The sequence below is a fragment of the Lissotriton helveticus genome, chromosome 8 (genome assembly GCF_964261635.1).
Source record: "Lissotriton helveticus chromosome 8, aLisHel1.1, whole genome shotgun sequence".
NCBI lineage: Eukaryota > Metazoa > Chordata > Amphibia > Caudata > Salamandridae > Lissotriton > Lissotriton helveticus.
In genome coordinates, this window is record NC_136069.1 from 1,469,345,175 (window position 1) to 1,469,362,132 (window position 16,958).

At 44.4% G+C, this 16,958-nt stretch overlaps 1 protein-coding gene and 1 long non-coding RNA gene across 2 annotated transcripts in view; both read left to right on the top strand.

Moving 5' to 3' along the window:
* The first annotated feature begins 1,512 nt into the window (after positions 1–1,512).
* On the top strand, positions 1,513–3,129 carry LOC144772010 (uncharacterized). Its single transcript, XR_013599593.1, has 3 exons — positions 1,513–1,566; positions 1,730–1,765; positions 2,931–3,129. It is a non-coding gene; the product is annotated as an uncharacterized LOC144772010 (long non-coding RNA).
* Positions 3,130–4,800: 1,671 nt separating this feature from the next.
* The window catches only part of MIS18A (MIS18 kinetochore protein A), an 84,553-nt gene continuing 72,395 nt past the window's right edge, over positions 4,801–16,958 (top strand). Inside the window, exons 1-2 of the mRNA XM_078658409.1 lie at positions 4,801–5,080; positions 15,402–15,468. Coding sequence (XP_078514535.1) covers positions 4,807–5,080; positions 15,402–15,468 — 341 coding nt within the window. The 5' untranslated portion in view covers positions 4,801–4,806. The remainder of the gene's footprint in view (positions 5,081–15,401; positions 15,469–16,958) is intronic.

Genomic DNA, 16,958 nt, shown 5'->3' on the forward strand with positions numbered 1-16,958 from the left:
TGCGAGACCTATTGCATTGCAAATGCTTGTTAGTTTTTGTCTGTGTGCGCATGTGTTCTCATGTGCAAGAGATACTGTGTTAAATTAGGGGCTTAGAGCCTGCCTATTGCAAAGCATTCGTGGACTTCATTGTCACTCTCATTTGCTGTCTTCCACTTCGGCAGCGAGAGCCGACTTCACTTATTTTTCTTTTGGCTGGAGCATGGACTAAGTAGTGTTAGCTTCAGGTAGAATAATGTCCTTCTGCTGCTGGCACTGTGATTGAGGTACTTCTTTTCCAGTCTCACTCAATCATAGTGCCAACAGTAGAAGACCTGTCAGTACTGCCATCTTTGTTGCTTCTTCTACTCCCGGACACCCGTCTGTGATCCGTAATACCATCACACTCCCAGGGTGTGTTGCTTCCCTACCCTACCCCCTCCATCAGGTGTCTTATACCCTGCCACCAAGCCCCTGCCATGTTGCTTATTCCCTCACACCCACTTGTTGTCCCCCTTGCTTACCCCCTCAACCACCATAATAAACAAAGAGCACACAAGCCACTTCATAGTGCTTTTTTTACAGTCCTATTCCCTCCTCATTAGCTCGTTTGTTCTCCCCACCAAGTTTTGGGACAAAATCCCTGACACCTACAAACACCTCATAGTATGTAGTGGTCAGCCATATTGGTGGTAAAGACCGGGCACATGTTGCGGCAACGTTGGAGCTTCCACCTCACCTAGGACTCAATGCTTTCAGCTAGGTTCCATGTACAGAAGTGCTACTTCCTGAATATTAGCAGGGTAATGTGGCTAAAACAATGGGCATAATTCCAAGTTGCTGCACCAAGTCCATTTTTATATGTTTTCAATAGTGGAGGACATTTCTTTATGACTATTTGTTTTATTGTGTTTCTTAGTTTCCAAATGTTAATGTTTTGTATTCTCTTCAGAGTACATATATGGATATGTAAAAATATATGAAGGGGGTCATATGGTTGTTTATTTATAGTTAATGCTCAGATATAACCTTTTCCAATTGAAATTGTTTATGAGGGCCCTTATGCTCTCATGCATGGATGAATCATCCCTGTATTGCCTTGTTTACGCTACGACTACCAGGAATCGACACTTTCGGTTTTTCGAACAGCGTGCATTCCAGGGATAAATGTATGCTCATTCACGTTGCACTTTTTTCAACACAGGCTGCATTGAATTTCTTGGCCTGCGATGTATGATTTTCTGATTTATGTATTTTTGCTATTTTTTATAGCACGGAAATGGCCCAAAGGCATCAAAGTGCTTTACAACAGTAGCAGGATACAAGGGTACAGCATGTTACAGTTACAATAATTACATTTTGACATTTGCATCGGTACCTGGGAATAGGACAAATGCAGCAGTTGGCAAGGGTCATACATGGTTCATCATCGATTAAAATGGTGGGGTCACATAATGATGGTAGTTCATATCCTGGTGGAGAGAGTACTTAAGTATGGTTGACGGTGATTAACCAAGGTGTCAAATAGGAGGAGCTTGAGGTCCTTTTTGAAGGTGGCTGTGCAGGTTGTTAGTCGAAGGGAGGGAGGTAAGGAGTTCCGTATTCTTGTGGCGCTACCAGAGAATGTCTCAGTTACTGCTTACCTATCTCCTTGTTAAACTATATGTCTTCCTCTTGATGTTGCGTTGAATGAACTTTAAAGTACATCTACCCACGTGTTTACCTGTAGTTCTCTCCTTGCCTTCTACAGCAAACTATCTGTGAGTCCTAGCCTGACTTCTTACAGGTAATTAAGTACATTGTTTTGCTCAGCAGCCTAGTCAACTTCATTAGACTCCTGTTTCGTAAACACTCTCCCGCCTGTTGCCCACTCCGTAAGACTTTGCCAATGCACTGAGATGGGCCTCTTACTGCTTTGCATCTGACGGCTTCCCCTTCAACACAAACAACCCCCTCTGCCTTCCAATTTCTTTTTCTTCCTTTTTTCTACTAGAGAGTCCCTTGCAACCTTGGCTATTCTTGGCTGCATGCATAACCTTCAGTGTTTCCATCTGTCATTGCGTTATGAGTTGCAGTAACATCTCCTTGGTCAGTCCTGACCTTGTCACGTTTTCCACCCTCCACTCAGGACGTACTCATGCACCGCAGCTCTTTGTTTATATCCGGTAGCACCACAAACTACTCTGGTGCTTGAAGCACACTCTTTCTATATCTCCTTTTTTGTCGATTTTGTTCAATTTTCCTGCTGCTACTTTTTATTCGAAATCCTTGTAAGGCATGAAACATGAAGTCCATTATAACAGCAAATGCTTAGCAAGTTGGGAGAAAACAGGCATGCAACCAGAAGCTTAGGATTCGGGCATTTAGAGGGCACAGCAACTTTCAACACTTTTATCTCTTTGGTTGGTTGTGATTTTGACAATCACCAGAGTGCTCTGTTCTCACAAGCAATCCATATGGAAATAGTGTTTTCTGTGTTACAGCTTGCTTAGCTTTTCCTAAAGAATTCCTAAAATAGACGCTGGCTTTGCCAATGCTTGTTCATTTGTTCGATTTTACCATATCAACTCCTGTATGATCAAAATACAATGAAAAATCAATACAAGCTGAAGCTCAGTTTATGTTTTAAGAGAACCTACAACCCTATTTATCCCGATACAACCAGCTTGTGAGTGCTGAGCAGATGGGACTAACTGGGTTTGGTCTAGAATGCCTGTAGACACCCTCCATAAGAGATGCAGCTAAGCGGTGAGTGAAGCCGGCCCCTGGTGCTGCGATGCTGTGACCCCAAGCGGACAAAGGATCTGCATACATGACTTTAATGGGTTCCCTGATATTAAGCTCTTTTCATAGCAGGTACTCTGGATTTCTTGATTTAATTCCTACTACAGGCTTAATGTCCCATCCCCCACTACCCTTTGTGTTAACCATTTCCTGCATTTGTGTTACAGCTGTTACTACTGAAATCTTCAGACAGCGGAGCCCCAGCCACATGGCCAGTGCCCGGTGGAGCTGCCTAGGTAGCTGTAGAGGAGATTGTCTGTGGATCTCCCCCTTGGCCATCACCTACCCTCCGGACAAACTTGCCTCACCTTGCTTTACGGATTTCGTCCACGGTTGATTGGCATCCTGTGATGCCTTCCCCACCCGGTTTGTTGACTCGTTCACCCTGACTTTTTTGTGTCCCCTGAAGTAATTTTCCCCCTTGGCGGTCTGGCTGACCTGATCTGCATGCCAACCCCTTTACAAACCCCACACTACCTTCTATGCCCCGTATGACTTTTTTTTAATGTTATGCTATGTTGTAATAACTCATGTAATTATGTTTCACTGTTTTCTTTTCCATGTTATGCTACGCGCCAGCAACTGATGTAATTATGTAACACTGTTCTACCTCATGTAAAGCGCTCTGATACCTCCGGGTCTAGCCAGCGCTATTTAAAACTCTTCAAATAAATAAATAAATACAAATTGTTCCTGAAAGCTGTGAAGACACTGATACTAGCACGGCAAACCTTTTGTTGGTGCCATTTTTATATTTATATAAAAAAAAAGAAGCCTACTTACTCCGCATTTTTTCCTATTCCACCCCAACCACACACAAAAATGAGCTATATTCCGGCTATTTTGTAGACTCCCTCTATGAATGCACGATCCTGGGTACCTTGGGAAAAAGGACAGTAATCTGGCATGGGTAAAAAAAAGTGTTGAAGGTTTAAGTACGAACTACTCCAAACAAAAAAAAACCATGGGGGCAGATTTACAAGTCCCTTGCGCCTCATTTACGCCGCTGTAACGACACTTTTGTGACGCAGCGGCGGCGCAAAGCCAGCGCCATGCTGCGGGGTATTTACAACGTGACGCATCTGGGAGATTCGTCACGTTGTAAAGCCCTCCGCCACATGTAGGCGTTCTGGCGCGGGGGGGGGGGGGCGTTCCGGCGCAGGGAAGTCTCCTAAAAGTGGCTGGGTGAAATCTACAAGATTTCACTCAGTCACTTTTAGGGCCATGCTGCGTCAAAACCCTGCGCCTGCTTGTAGCAGGCCTAAGGATTGACGCAGCTTGATGGAGATAGGGCACCCCCGAGCCTTGCTGGAGCTGCGTCGCGCTTGCGATGCAACGCCAGCAATGTGCCGCATTTCCGCCAGGGATGCATCACGCATCTGCCCATCTGAGCGCCACGGTGCGCCTGAATTGTAAATGCGGAGCATCAGTAGTGGCGCGCGGGTGGGCAGATGCGTCACAACTCTTCTGGCGCATCTCTGCTGATTAGCAGAGATGCGCCAGTAGTCGTAAATCTGCCCCAAGCTGAGCACCACAGAGAGAGGGGGAAGAGGTTAGCGAAGTTAGAATATGCCGAGTCCTGTGCTTCCCGGTTCACAACACTGATAATAAGAGGCTAATTTCAGCCTCCTGGACAATAGTAAACATTGAAAAGAGACATTGTGGGATAATGTGTAGCAAAACACCGCAAATCTAACATTATTTACAACAAATACGCATGTCGAGATACTGAAAGAAGCCTTTGTTAACTTGGAAGTAGTTGTTATATTTCTCATATCCGTCATAAATTACCCCATAACAAGGTGAAGGGTAAACGTTGTTATAGGAATGCACTAAATGAGGGGGCAATACCTAATAAGAGAAACAGGCTGCAAGGAGATGTACAGAAATAAAAAATATACTCCAAATAACTTTACTAGCAGTTTCAAATAGCCGTGCGCACCACCGTCCACCTCGTTTTAAAGGAAGGGTACTACACTCCAAGATGGCCGCCACGCTTTCACTGAGCCCGGTATCAACATGAGTACATGTTGAGAGTCTTCCATGATCCATCCCATACTCTTCGCGGCCGGAAGAATTATGGCGGGTTTGAACAAGAAAGCGGGAGACTCCTCACGCTTAGTTCTTAACTGCAATGGGGACAACGCCAGCCTGGCCCTGGAATCCACTGACACGAGTAAGGTGACCGACAAGAGTAGCCTGGCCTCTCCCGAACAGCTGCCTCTGGTGTTCCTCTGCAGCGCCTGCAAACGCGTCCTGGGGGACTCCGCCGGCTGGATGGAGAGTGACGTGGAGGACCAATCCGTTATGCTAAAAGGTAGGTCCTAGATGATTAGTCTATTATCGGAGGTTTCAAGACAGGTGTGTACAATCACCTGATGCCTGACCTGTTGGGTGCAAATACTACTGTCGATAACAGTCTTTTTATAGGCCAGTTTTAGGCTTTACTATTTGATATTTAAAACAACACCAACATTAAAACAAGCATTTGCAATAGGTCTCGCATTTACGTAAGTTTGAGCTTTTGGCATTGTAAATGACAATGTCTTTTATGTTTTGGTTAGTAAAACAAATAAAAGGCATTGTCATTTGCAATGCTAACAGCTTAAACTCTCGCAAATGCGAGACCTATTGCATTGCAAATGTTTGTTTGTATTTGAGGAAAAAGAAAACAAATTAACGACAAAGAAAAATATGCTAAAGAACAAGGGTTGTCGCCACCAATGTTAAAGAAACACAGCCCCAGAATAGTTACTCCTCAGGTAAGAAGTGTGTGTAAATTATATTTGTGCACCCACACATTGAAGGAGCTGCTTATCTTTGAATACCGTACTAAAAAGACCGCTCTCCCGCCAAGGCCAAGTTTTAACTCCCTGGCAAAGCAAGAAAATGCTTAAGGTTTTAGAGAACAGATTAGATTAACCTAAGGGCTTAACGGCCAGAGCTGCCAGTGCCAACCTTGTAATTCGAGAACCAGGTTCAGGTCCTGGTCTTGGTGCAACATCCTGTGATTCTGGGCAAATCACTTACTCTCTTGTGCCTATAAAAATATGTAATGTAATCTGGTTCGCCTGCGATGCGCTCTAACATCCTTGTGCCACATTCGGGCTACATAACGCTGGGCTTTTCCTGACCCTGGCAAGGCCCTCTGTCAGTCACAGTCTGACTGTGAGCCACTGGAGGCCCCAACCAGGCCAGTGTCCAGGGTATGTGGGTCGGGTGGGGGACAGGGGTGGTGACAAGGCACAAGTCGGGGGTACACACAGGTACATGGCGTCCACCCACTATTTACACAGGGTGGACGCCATCCCCGTGCCAAGAAGTTGGGCCCCACAGAAATATGCTTGTATCTGCAGCGAGCCCACACTGAACAATGGCGGCCGCTTTTCATAAAGAGCGCTATGCCGATCTAACTTTAAAAGTGGCTGCCCCATACCACCACAGCACTGACGGTACAATGGCTACGTTCTTTCACCTTTTATTTATTTTATTTTTTATAAAGTTGCATTCTGAGCGCGGCGCCCGCTTTAAGGACACCACGCTCAGTTTCATTATTCTTTTTTTTTTTTTTAAACTATAATGTGGAGCGCGGCCCCCGCTTCAAGGATACCGTGTTTTTTTTGTGTGTTATCTTTTTACTTTATTGGTGAGCGCGGCGCCCAATTCAGACACAGCGCTCTACAATGCAATAGGTCTTACTTTTGCCAACGTTTAACCCATTGGTATTGTAAATGACAATGCCGTTTAATATCATAAAATGCATTGCCATTTATTTATTTATTTTATTTTTAGAATTTTTATAGCGCAGCTGATACCTTGCAGGCTTCCTGGCGCTGGAGAATACTTCAACTAAGGATAGCTGGTAGCGGGCAACAAGCGGGAGGATAATTAGGGGAACAACCAGGTCTTAATCCGTTTCCGAAAGGGAAGGAGTTGAGGGATTTGGCGTATGTCGATAGGCAGACTATTCCATAATTTGGCCGCTGCGACCCGAAATGATCTTCCCCCCCGTTCTAGCTTTGTAATATCTGGGCACTTTTGTCAGATATGCTGAGGAAGAACGCAGGGCTCTGGTGGGAGTGTACCATGAGAACATATCTTGCACAGGTCTGGGTCCAAGTTCATGCAGCGCTTTAAAGACAATGCAGAGGGACTTGAACGCCACCCGCTGCCTCAAAGGTAGCCAATGTAGCTCGGCCAGGGCCGCCGAAGCCGAGGATCTCCTCGTCCAGCCAAGAGCTAGCTTAGCGGCGGCGGACTGAATTCTTTGAAGCCGGTCTAACAGCGTGATTGGGGACTCAAGAAGTAGAGCGTTGCAATAGTCAAGGCGACTAAGTATAGTGCACCTGACTATCATCGCCCGAGCTTGTGAGGGGAGGAGTGGCATAATTTTACGCAAGGAACGTAAAAGAGCTGAGCATGTCCCCACTGTTTTGGCGACCTGGGTGTCCATGTTCAGTTTATTATTGAGCGTGGCTCCCAGGTTGCGGACCGAGGTAACTGGCAGTGGTTTGACCCCGAATTCCGGAGGCCAGAAATCACTCGGGAACTGACGAGAAATATAATTTCCCGCACAGTACAGAACCTCTGTTTTGGAGGAGTTAAATTGTAAGGAGTTCCTGTGCAACCACCCAGCCGTCTCTCTTAGGCAGTCATGGAAGGAGGTTAAGGGGATAAAGCCTTCTCAGTCCCATGAGAGAATGAGCTGGGTGTCGTCAGCATAATTGATCGTTGTTATCCCGAAAGACTTGATTAACGTTATTAGTGGTTTAAGATACACGTTAAAAAGAATGGGGCTGATAGAGGAGCCCTGGGGAACTCCCTGAGGTACTGAGGCAAAAGCGGATTGGAATGGAGGGAGGGAAACAGCCTGTCTTCTGTCCTGCAGGTAAGAATGAAACCACAACAGGGCCGTGCCCTCCACACCTGCCTCGCGGAGTCTGTCCAACAGCGTCCCGTGGTTGACCGTATCGAATGCGGCTGACAGGTCCAGCAGTATCAATGCTACTGGCTGGCCCCTGTCTGCACGCATGCGAAGGTCCTCCATGGCTGTCAAGACTGCTGTTTCGGTACCGTGAGCAGGACGGAAACCGAATTGGAGTTCATCCAAGAGGTTGTTCTGTTCTAGGTGCGTGGAAAGACAAGAGCTTACCCAACGTTCGACCACTTTTGCAGGAAATGGCAGGAGGGAGATGGGTCGGTAGTTAGATAAACAGTCAGGGCTCAAGGAGGGCTTTTTCAAGAGCGGGGTAACGAGCGCCTGTTTCCAGGGGGTTGGTACATATCTGCAGTGTAGAGAATAATTGCATATTCGTCGCAAAGTGCCAAAGAGTTCTGATCCAAAGTTTTTCCAAATTTTTGGAGGGAGGGGATCGAGAGGGGATCCCGAGGTAATTCCGAGTGCCAGTCTTTCAAATTCGGATTCAGGAATAGGGAGGAATTCCCGAAGCCTGGCCATAGGGATGGGGCCTGAGGAAGTCAAGTCCTGCGAGCTGGTGATGGCTCCCAGGCTGTTGGAACATTTACAATGCCAATAGCTGAATCACGCAATTGAGAGACCTATCGCATTGTAAATGCTTGTTTTCACCTCAAGCTGGGCCGAAGTTAAGGCGTCATTAGGCCTCCTTTTGTTTGAATATCCTGACTGGATGCGGCCTGGAACCTCACACATAAATGTAAATGCCACGGAGGGGAAACAAAGGCACACATCTTGTTATCTCTTCACCAGTACTTAAGAAAGGCATGCTTTTGTTTCTGTTCAGTCGCTTTTAGGAGGATCCTTTGGTAGACTTTTGAAGCATAGTAGCCCTGAGGAAGTCGCAAGGGGTGATTACCGGTGCGGTGAAACGCATTGCCTAAAAGAAAATAAAGAACACATCATAAAGAGGAACAAGAATTTCAGCATCTTTCTTTTCCATAAAATAATTGCTTGATATAACTTTGTATTGTTGTGTGCCTTGAATTTGGTAAAAATATTGTTTCAATCGTTCTGATTGATAAACTTTGGGGGAGCTGGGTGTGTTCTCCCTCTTTCAAGATCACCCCATCGTTTTATCCTGATAGTACGTAGCAGTGTATTCCATGTACAGCGCCTGAGACTCATACACCGACAACAGCAGAATGCTTTTGACTTTGTTCAGTCTCTGTATAGAAGTGCATGCACTAGAAGACTGTCAGATGTGTAGGTCTGTCCCAGTATTTACACAAACAACATTTTCAGTAGCACTGTTTTATTTGTTTTATAGCGCTACGCAACCCAATGCAGGGTGTCGGAACTCTTTACATAACATACACATTGACAATAAATCATGTTCATGTGTAAATCAATGTACAAGATTAGTTACATGAGACAGGGTTACAAGGTTTAGGAGTCACATGCCCTTCATAGCTCACTGTGCTATATTACAAGATTTGCAATTTATGAACTGCAGGAACCAAAAGGATCCCTGTGTTAAAACCAGTAATCCACTTTACTATCTACATAAAATAAAAATCTGTCATCTGCATGTTACGTGGTGTGCTTTGCAGTTGACACATTAACCTTATACTACTTTGATTAAAATCTGGGACTTCACAAACACAGATCTCTCCAACAAATGTGTTAAACTCCAGATTTATCTCACCATTATTACTGTTCCCTGAGATATACTGGGCAGCGTTACAGCAGATGCCTTAACTCAATCAAATATTTTAAAATGAAGACTTTGCAACCAATTAAGCATAACAGATCTACTGCCATGCTTCTCCTTGTTGCCAATTTCTTTGTGGCAGGGCTTAAAATATATAAATGTATTAATTGAGGCCCAGATTTTGCGTCCGGATTGTGCCACTATTTTGGCACAACGCTGATTCCAAATCTCATTTTTTAAATCTCATAATGTGCTTAAATGTACTCATGATATACCTGATAATATGTGTGAGGTCTTAATATCAGATGTCACTACCTAAGAGATCACTTTGTGACATCATGCGTTGTGATGGCATGCTACATGATTTCACTTGCATACTGCCTACCCTGGTTAGTCCTCCCACTTCTTTTTTTAGGACTTGTGCCCTGGGCGGTGGTTACTGTTTACTGGGATTTTCACTCTATTGTAGTCACTGGGTACTCCAATGTCAGACCCCATACACGAAGAGGCCTATATATCTCTTCCTCGACTCTTTATTTATGCTATTATCGTCCTCTCACTTACACCATCACCCCCTCATTAAATCTTTTTCTCTGTCCCTCATCACTTTGTTCTGTCTATCCTCCCTCGTCCCTCTGACTGTGCTTCCCGATCTATTTTCTTCTCTTCCGCCCCCCACTCCTTTATCCCTCTTCCCTCCCAGTGCTTAATTTGTAAAATATTAAGTGCCAGGGCTCTGACAAGGAGGCCACTGCAGCTTGCACCACTTGTCCTCCCTGTCATCGCTGCCAAAACAACTACTAGCCATCTCTCTTGCATGTAAATGTGACAGTTCAGATTATTCCAGGTCGCTAAAGGAATGGCTGGGGAGGAAGGTATTAGTAATTTTTTATGTATATTGTTTTCCTAAACAACTGTTACACTGCTCAACTCTAAATTACATGAGCAGCGCCACCTTGTGGCAGACTGCCCTAAGTGTGGTGTTGACAATTAGGTGCGGCTGCCGAGCACCGGAAACCAATTAAGTGCCGGTGCTCAACACCGGAAAGCTCTGGCTCAAATTAAGCACTGACCCCTCCCCAACCCATATTCAGCATCTTCTTTTCCGCCTCCTCTCATACCTTTTTCCACCTCATTTCTGTCTCTCGGGTTTCAGAAAAACGAACAAAATAATTGGCCAGTCTAGGCTTTGAAAGGCAGCCGCTCTGAAGTGCGCAGTTCGTGCAGAGCGATCCGATGAGTCCTGCTTACACCTGCGCAACTGCACGAGACGGCAGCCCGCCAAACCACTCCTGTCACTCCAGAAGCGGAGCAGCTCTGCAGATCTGATTCCGCTGCTAGTTGTATCCCTTGGCTGAAGTGCCTGGGGTTTAAACAGTGTTGGAGGTGCCACGAAAGTGCTGAGGGTGGTCTACGTGTTGGTGCTGCCGGACGTAAAGCGTTATGACGCCTCCTCAGGGGTAGTAAGTGCTACATAAATGCAATTACAATTCAAAACAATAGAGTGCTGCAGGACAGAGGTGTCCTCACGGTCATAGCTGCTATGTTCTCACTTTGCTTGTGTGTGACATTTCTGTGTTTTCAGGGTTTTTGTTTATCAGTGACATTTAAACACCTTTGCGTAACGCTGTCATGTATGTCCTTGTAAGGACATACATTTCAGATGTTGCCACCTTGTGCTTATGGCCGAGAAATTACCTCAAAAAACTGACTGCTTTAGGACTACCCAAGCAATGTCAGTTAACTCAGTCCCTTCTGTAACATGCGCATTACATTTCTATTCTGGGACTTTTTAGCCTATTTAAGTTTAAGTAATGTACAGAACACTTATCACGTTAGGTTTTTGTTCCTGGCACGATCTCTCCACAAATCACGGACATGTCACGGCCCGTGAAGCCGTACTAACCCATGACAGGACAAGTGAGAAGTTGTCCTGCATAGTACTAGCCACAAGTAACCGCATGGAGTGTTACCTGTCCACTCACGCGTGGCTTTTTAAAGACAATAGCATGTTGCACTTTGGGAGCTGTGGGTTCAGTGTTTGCACGGGCTTTTGACTACATACCCTGGCTAGAGTTATCGCACCTGACGGTTTCAACTAGAATACTTTTAACTTTAAGGAACAGCAGCGGGGGTTCTGCACATTTTAAAGTGGGACGGTTCTTAAAAAAACAGTAAACATAGAAGCCTATAGCTAACTTTTGTGACAAAATAATAGAAGCACACAGAATGCACCCCTGTTGAGCCCACAGGTCGAAGGCCATATTAAGAAGAGCACATGTCCTCAGCCTCGAGTAGCTCAGGGAAACTCCAAGACTTAACACGGGCCAGGACCCATTTCTAGTACTTTATTATGTTAAAGGAACACTGCACCGGCGTGAAAGTGAGCTCATTGTCATATACTAAAGTTAGAATAGTAATGCATTGAGAGAAAAGCTGCCCTTGTACAGCAAAAGCTGAACCCACATTGCGCCCAGAGACCCCTCTCTCTCCACCCTTTGCCAGTGGGCTCAGGGAGAGGGCGGCGTGGGATGTCCCTCTCTCTCCACCCTTTGCCAGTGGGCTCAGGGAGAGGGCGGCGTGGGATGTCACAGCCGAGGCTCGTCTGTGCTGGAATTCCAGAGGTGGGTGGGAGAGGAGGAGGAAGTGCTCAGAACAGCTCGTCTGCTTCACGGCTGTACTGAAGAATTTTCTTATCTGCTTGTTAACTAAACAAGCAGATAGGAAAAGTCTTCACGGCAGCCACAAAGCAGGCTATCGTGTCCGGAGGGGCAGTACGAAAAGCGGACAGAGTAGCCCCCAAAAACCCTCTTTTCCAATAGGAAGCCAGCGTTTACCATAAACGCTGACGCTACCCAATGGAAAACTTTTTATTTGTATGTATTTACAAGATCTCTCGGAGAGGCGGAGCCGGGCTCTGCCCTGCCCAGCCAAGACCTAAAAATTGCTAAACGGAAAAATATTTTTTTTTTTATCTAAAAGTACACATTGGCACAGTAATCCCCTATCTCTGAAGGGACTACTTGTAGATCTGTTCCTATTGAAGGAACAGAATACAGTCACTTAAGGTGAATCTCTCATGGGACCGAGTCGAAGCCCTTAAGAGAGATTTCCAAATGTAGGAAATACGCAAATACAACTGATATACATGCTACTGTATGAGTGAATGCATTGAATGGTCACTGTGACGTTCACGTGGGATATTTAAATACAGTGTTGGGGACCTGGTAGGTCTTGAGGCAAGCTGACTGACCTGTTTAGGTATTAAATATGAGATAAAGCATGTGGACCCTTGGATGAAATAAACACTAAGGGCCCTATTATGATGTCCGGCGGACACAATTTCGGTGTGGGATAACCAACCATAGGTCAGTGGTTCTGCACACCGTATTATGCAAACTCCAATTTTCTCCCAGTTTCCACCCGCAGGACAATCTCCCGTACAGAAATTGGACTTTGTGTAAATCCCTGCACCATGTGGCAGGCACCTCACGGTGCAGCGATTTACAGGGGACACCATGGGTGTCCCCAGCCTCCCCATTACCGACCCACAACCGGAAGCCACAGATGAAAGTGTGCCCTGCTAAGGCCCCCCAAAGTCTATTTCCAACAGGCTTTCCATGTCGGAAAGCCCGACATGGAAAGCCTATCGGAAATCAATATCATAATACCTACAGCGGAAAAGCCTTACGTGAGGGATTATGTGCCGGTTTCCAACTGGCTAGGCTTCTTCAGTCCGTCGGAAGCAAGCCAGAATGACCATCCCGTTTAAACTCCTACTGCCTTCTTAGTAACAAAAAACAAAAAAGACGGTCAGACTTTAAACCGTGGATGTCGGTCGTAAAGCTTGCGACCTGTAGTCGGAGGCTTTATGACCGACATCCTAATCAGCACCCAACTCTCCTGTAATGTCCACCCGTATGTTTTTAATATGTGCCATGGGTGCTCATTTGTAATATTGCCTGAGATCGGGGACACCCAGAGGCATTTTTACTTTTCCCAATTGCCTGGGCCCCTTCAACAGATTCTCTAGAAATACCAAAATGGCACCAACCCCCCCCCCCCCCCCCCCCCCCGTGTCGTGCCCCCCACTCCCAACCACCGCCAAAAAGTGGGATTGAGCCTGTCCGGTACACAAGTGCATTTACCGGGCGAGAACTCTGTGATGAAGCTTCATTTGGTCTAGTGCATAACATAAAGTGATCAATGTATGAGACAAAAAAAGTTTGACATTGGATCACTTTTCACGTGTGTGTCTTTTTGAAGCTGTGTGACACATTAGCTTTTGAACTTACTGGCTCTCGACCGGTTTGTTGGAATTATGGGAGGTGAAGAAAAGGAGGCAACTGCCTATTTATATAGTGCCATCCTAGAAATATGGGCTGCAGAGCACATGAATTTGATCTCCGATATAGGAAAAGCAGCAGAAATAAATTGACAGCATATGCCAAGGCAGACAAAGAAGTAGGTGATCATGTGACGAGAGGGCATAAAGTGATCATTATAGTCGTATTGATAGGTCTTAAATTAGAAAGTCTTTACATTTTCTTCTGTATGATAGTAGGGATTGGTTTGTACTGACAGCTTCAGGGAGATTGTTCTAGATTCTGGGGCCTGGACAGGTATAATCGTAGTTCAAGGTTTTTGTCTTTGTTTACTTTTGGGATCTATAACAGGAAATGTATTGGACAGCAGACACAATTTATTTAATTACTTTAATATTTTGTTGGTATGTGAGTGAATTTGAAGATAAGTGATTGCATCTTGAAGCACTGTCAAAAATCTTGGCATCATGATGGACAACACCCTCTCAATGAGATCACCAGTCCAGTCTGTTGCAGGCTCATGTTTTTGACTTTTAAGGCTGCTTAGACAATTTCTCCCCCTCTTGCCTCTTGAACATAGGAAGACCGTAGTCCAGGCATTTATCATTTCCAGACTGGACTACGTCAACGTCCTGTACCTAGGCCTCCCCAAATATTTGCTTAACTGCCTACAGGTGGTCCAGAATGCAGCCGCAAGAGCGGTCCTTTTGCTCAAACCCAGGACTCCTATCCCGCCTCAGCTCAAGGCCTTATGCTGGCTTCCTGTAAAAAAAAAAAAAAAGGATCAGTTTTAAGGCCTTGGTAGTTTTCTTTGAGGCCCTTCAGGGAAACAGGGCAGAGTATCTCAGAAGGAGAGTTGTGCACTATGTGCCGCTAAGAACCCTGAGGTCCTCTACGCTGAATCTGGCATTCTTCCCCAAGATACAACGCACTCTCTCTGGCGGCTGCTCCTTTCGGTTGCAAGGAGCCTGCGCCTGGAACCTTCTACATTTGACACTTAGGAAGGTGTCTGGCGTAACTGTTTTCAAGAAAATGCTTAAAACCTGGCTTTTCCGTTATTAACTCCCGGTCTTCCGCCCTGTGGGGCGGCAGTGGGTCTGCAGTCTTTTTGGCGCCAGGACACTCTTTCTGAGTTGCTGTGCGCTCTATAAATGCTCTTTCATTCATACCAAAGTGGCAGTGTATTCTGTTCAGAGTACTTGCATCAGGGGTGTGAGCAATAGGACTTCATTACTTTGCAGGACAAAAAAGGCAGACTTTCACACAAAAAAAGTGTAGTCAAATGATGGCTTTCCTCATGAATATCATAAAACCCCTTCTGTGGAATTTAACACACCGTCATTTCCACCATTGTTTCCATGATTCTTACACAATAATCCATTTCCCCACATACCTGACTTTGCTATTTGTAAGCCTGCTGGCCATTTTACACCATACCCCAAAACCAAATCTCATTTAGTTTCAAGCCTAAAGAATACATGTATTTTTTTTGTATGTTCGTTTTAATTATCAGGAAAGACCCTTTGTTATTATTGTTAGCGTATTTAAAAACTGGACACGAACTATATAATTTAACAAGGACAAACTGTCTCCATCGTAAGCAAGTATTTTTTAAGAGAATAATTTTTTTAATAATGCTTGAATTATGGCATGCTAATTATACATGCATTATTTGTCATTTTAGTTGTGTCCCCATTTGTTGTTAAAGACAAAGAACCAAAAGTGTCTACAGCTTCTCAAGACAATTGTTGGTGAGTAAACTGTAATGTAAAATTGTAATACTTTTCTCCAGACTTTAACATGGCTGGAGACATTTGTTTAGTTTGTCTGCTGCCTATGTGTTTCTTTAATATATGGACATTGTTTTGGTTTAACTCTGTTGCGCATGGATCATATTAGCTGTTAAATTGGTAGTCTTGAGTAAGGGCCAGTGAAAAGTAGTTCCTTCAGTGGATGCTTTCCTCTAGCAACGTGTGTTCACCAAATGGGTATAAATTACTTTATTAAGTTGTTATTTTTTAAAGTGGTGGTGGCAACCCATTTCCCTGATGCATTGGTATACCTCTTATGGAAGAACACATGACTGAACTGATAGTTAGTTAAGTTGAAGTCTTGTTATACACTGATGTTAAGAGCCTCTTGGTATTCTATTACCACAGATTAATTAAGAAAAGTGAGAAAAACATTTAACTCTAATCACACTGCTTTGCTGTAACTGTTTAATGTAACCCGTAATTGAAACCCACAACTCCTAATCTTAAACCTTAGGCTAGTCTTTATCCTATGGTCTTTCCTTTACAATGTCTCAAAAACCTGTGTTTGCACTTAACCACATCCTTTTTGTTATCCTAACCCAATCCTTTTTGTATTATTCAAACCATTTTAAATTATTGAACTTTTTCTCTTTCTCACCATTTTCTCAATGTGTTCCCCTTTATGAGCATGCATTATGCTTCCAAATGTTGTAATTTCATTCATTTTATTTATGTACAGCACTGCTTGGCACAATCATTGAATTTCTGTACATGGCACACTGTTAAGCACTTTTTTTTATATCACCTTAGATCAGTGCTTCACAAACTTTTTAGAACAACAGACTTTCGCATCCCACCTACCTTGGGGCGGGGCTATTTTCGACTGTAACAAAAGCATAGTGTGGGAGCTCATTCTCATTTACATCCAGCACTTTCCTATTTTGGGCTCCCAAAGGATGTTTGGGGTTCTAGATAAAGATCACCTTGTAGTCTAAAATTCTTCCAAGACTTATCTATTATTAGCATGTCTGTGTTTGATCAGCTGTTCTGCACATTTTGTGACCTTGGAAAGGTAGATCTGTGGGCATGAGTACATGAAGTACCAATAACATTTCTTGAAAGCAATATAGCTGATAGAATTGTCATATTAGGCAGTGTTTTTTTATTACTTTACCGCAGAAAGAAGCCATGGAACATTTTGGTTAACTCTGACCCTACACTATCTATTGTCTGCTTACCCGTTCGTAATGTTTTCTCACAAATGAGAGTGTGTCTTCTCCTACATCTTATGTTACTGTCCTTCAAAAAATTTATGTTAAGGCCCTGCATGTGAATGCAGTCTTACCCATTATGTTTAATCTAATACAGCTGGGGAGATCAGTCGCCTCCGTACAGTTGAAATCTGATGTCCGAAGTATTGCTCGCAGGCAGCGATATTTCTACAGAAAAACCACAAGATTACAGTTTTGAAAATTATTGAACTTTTA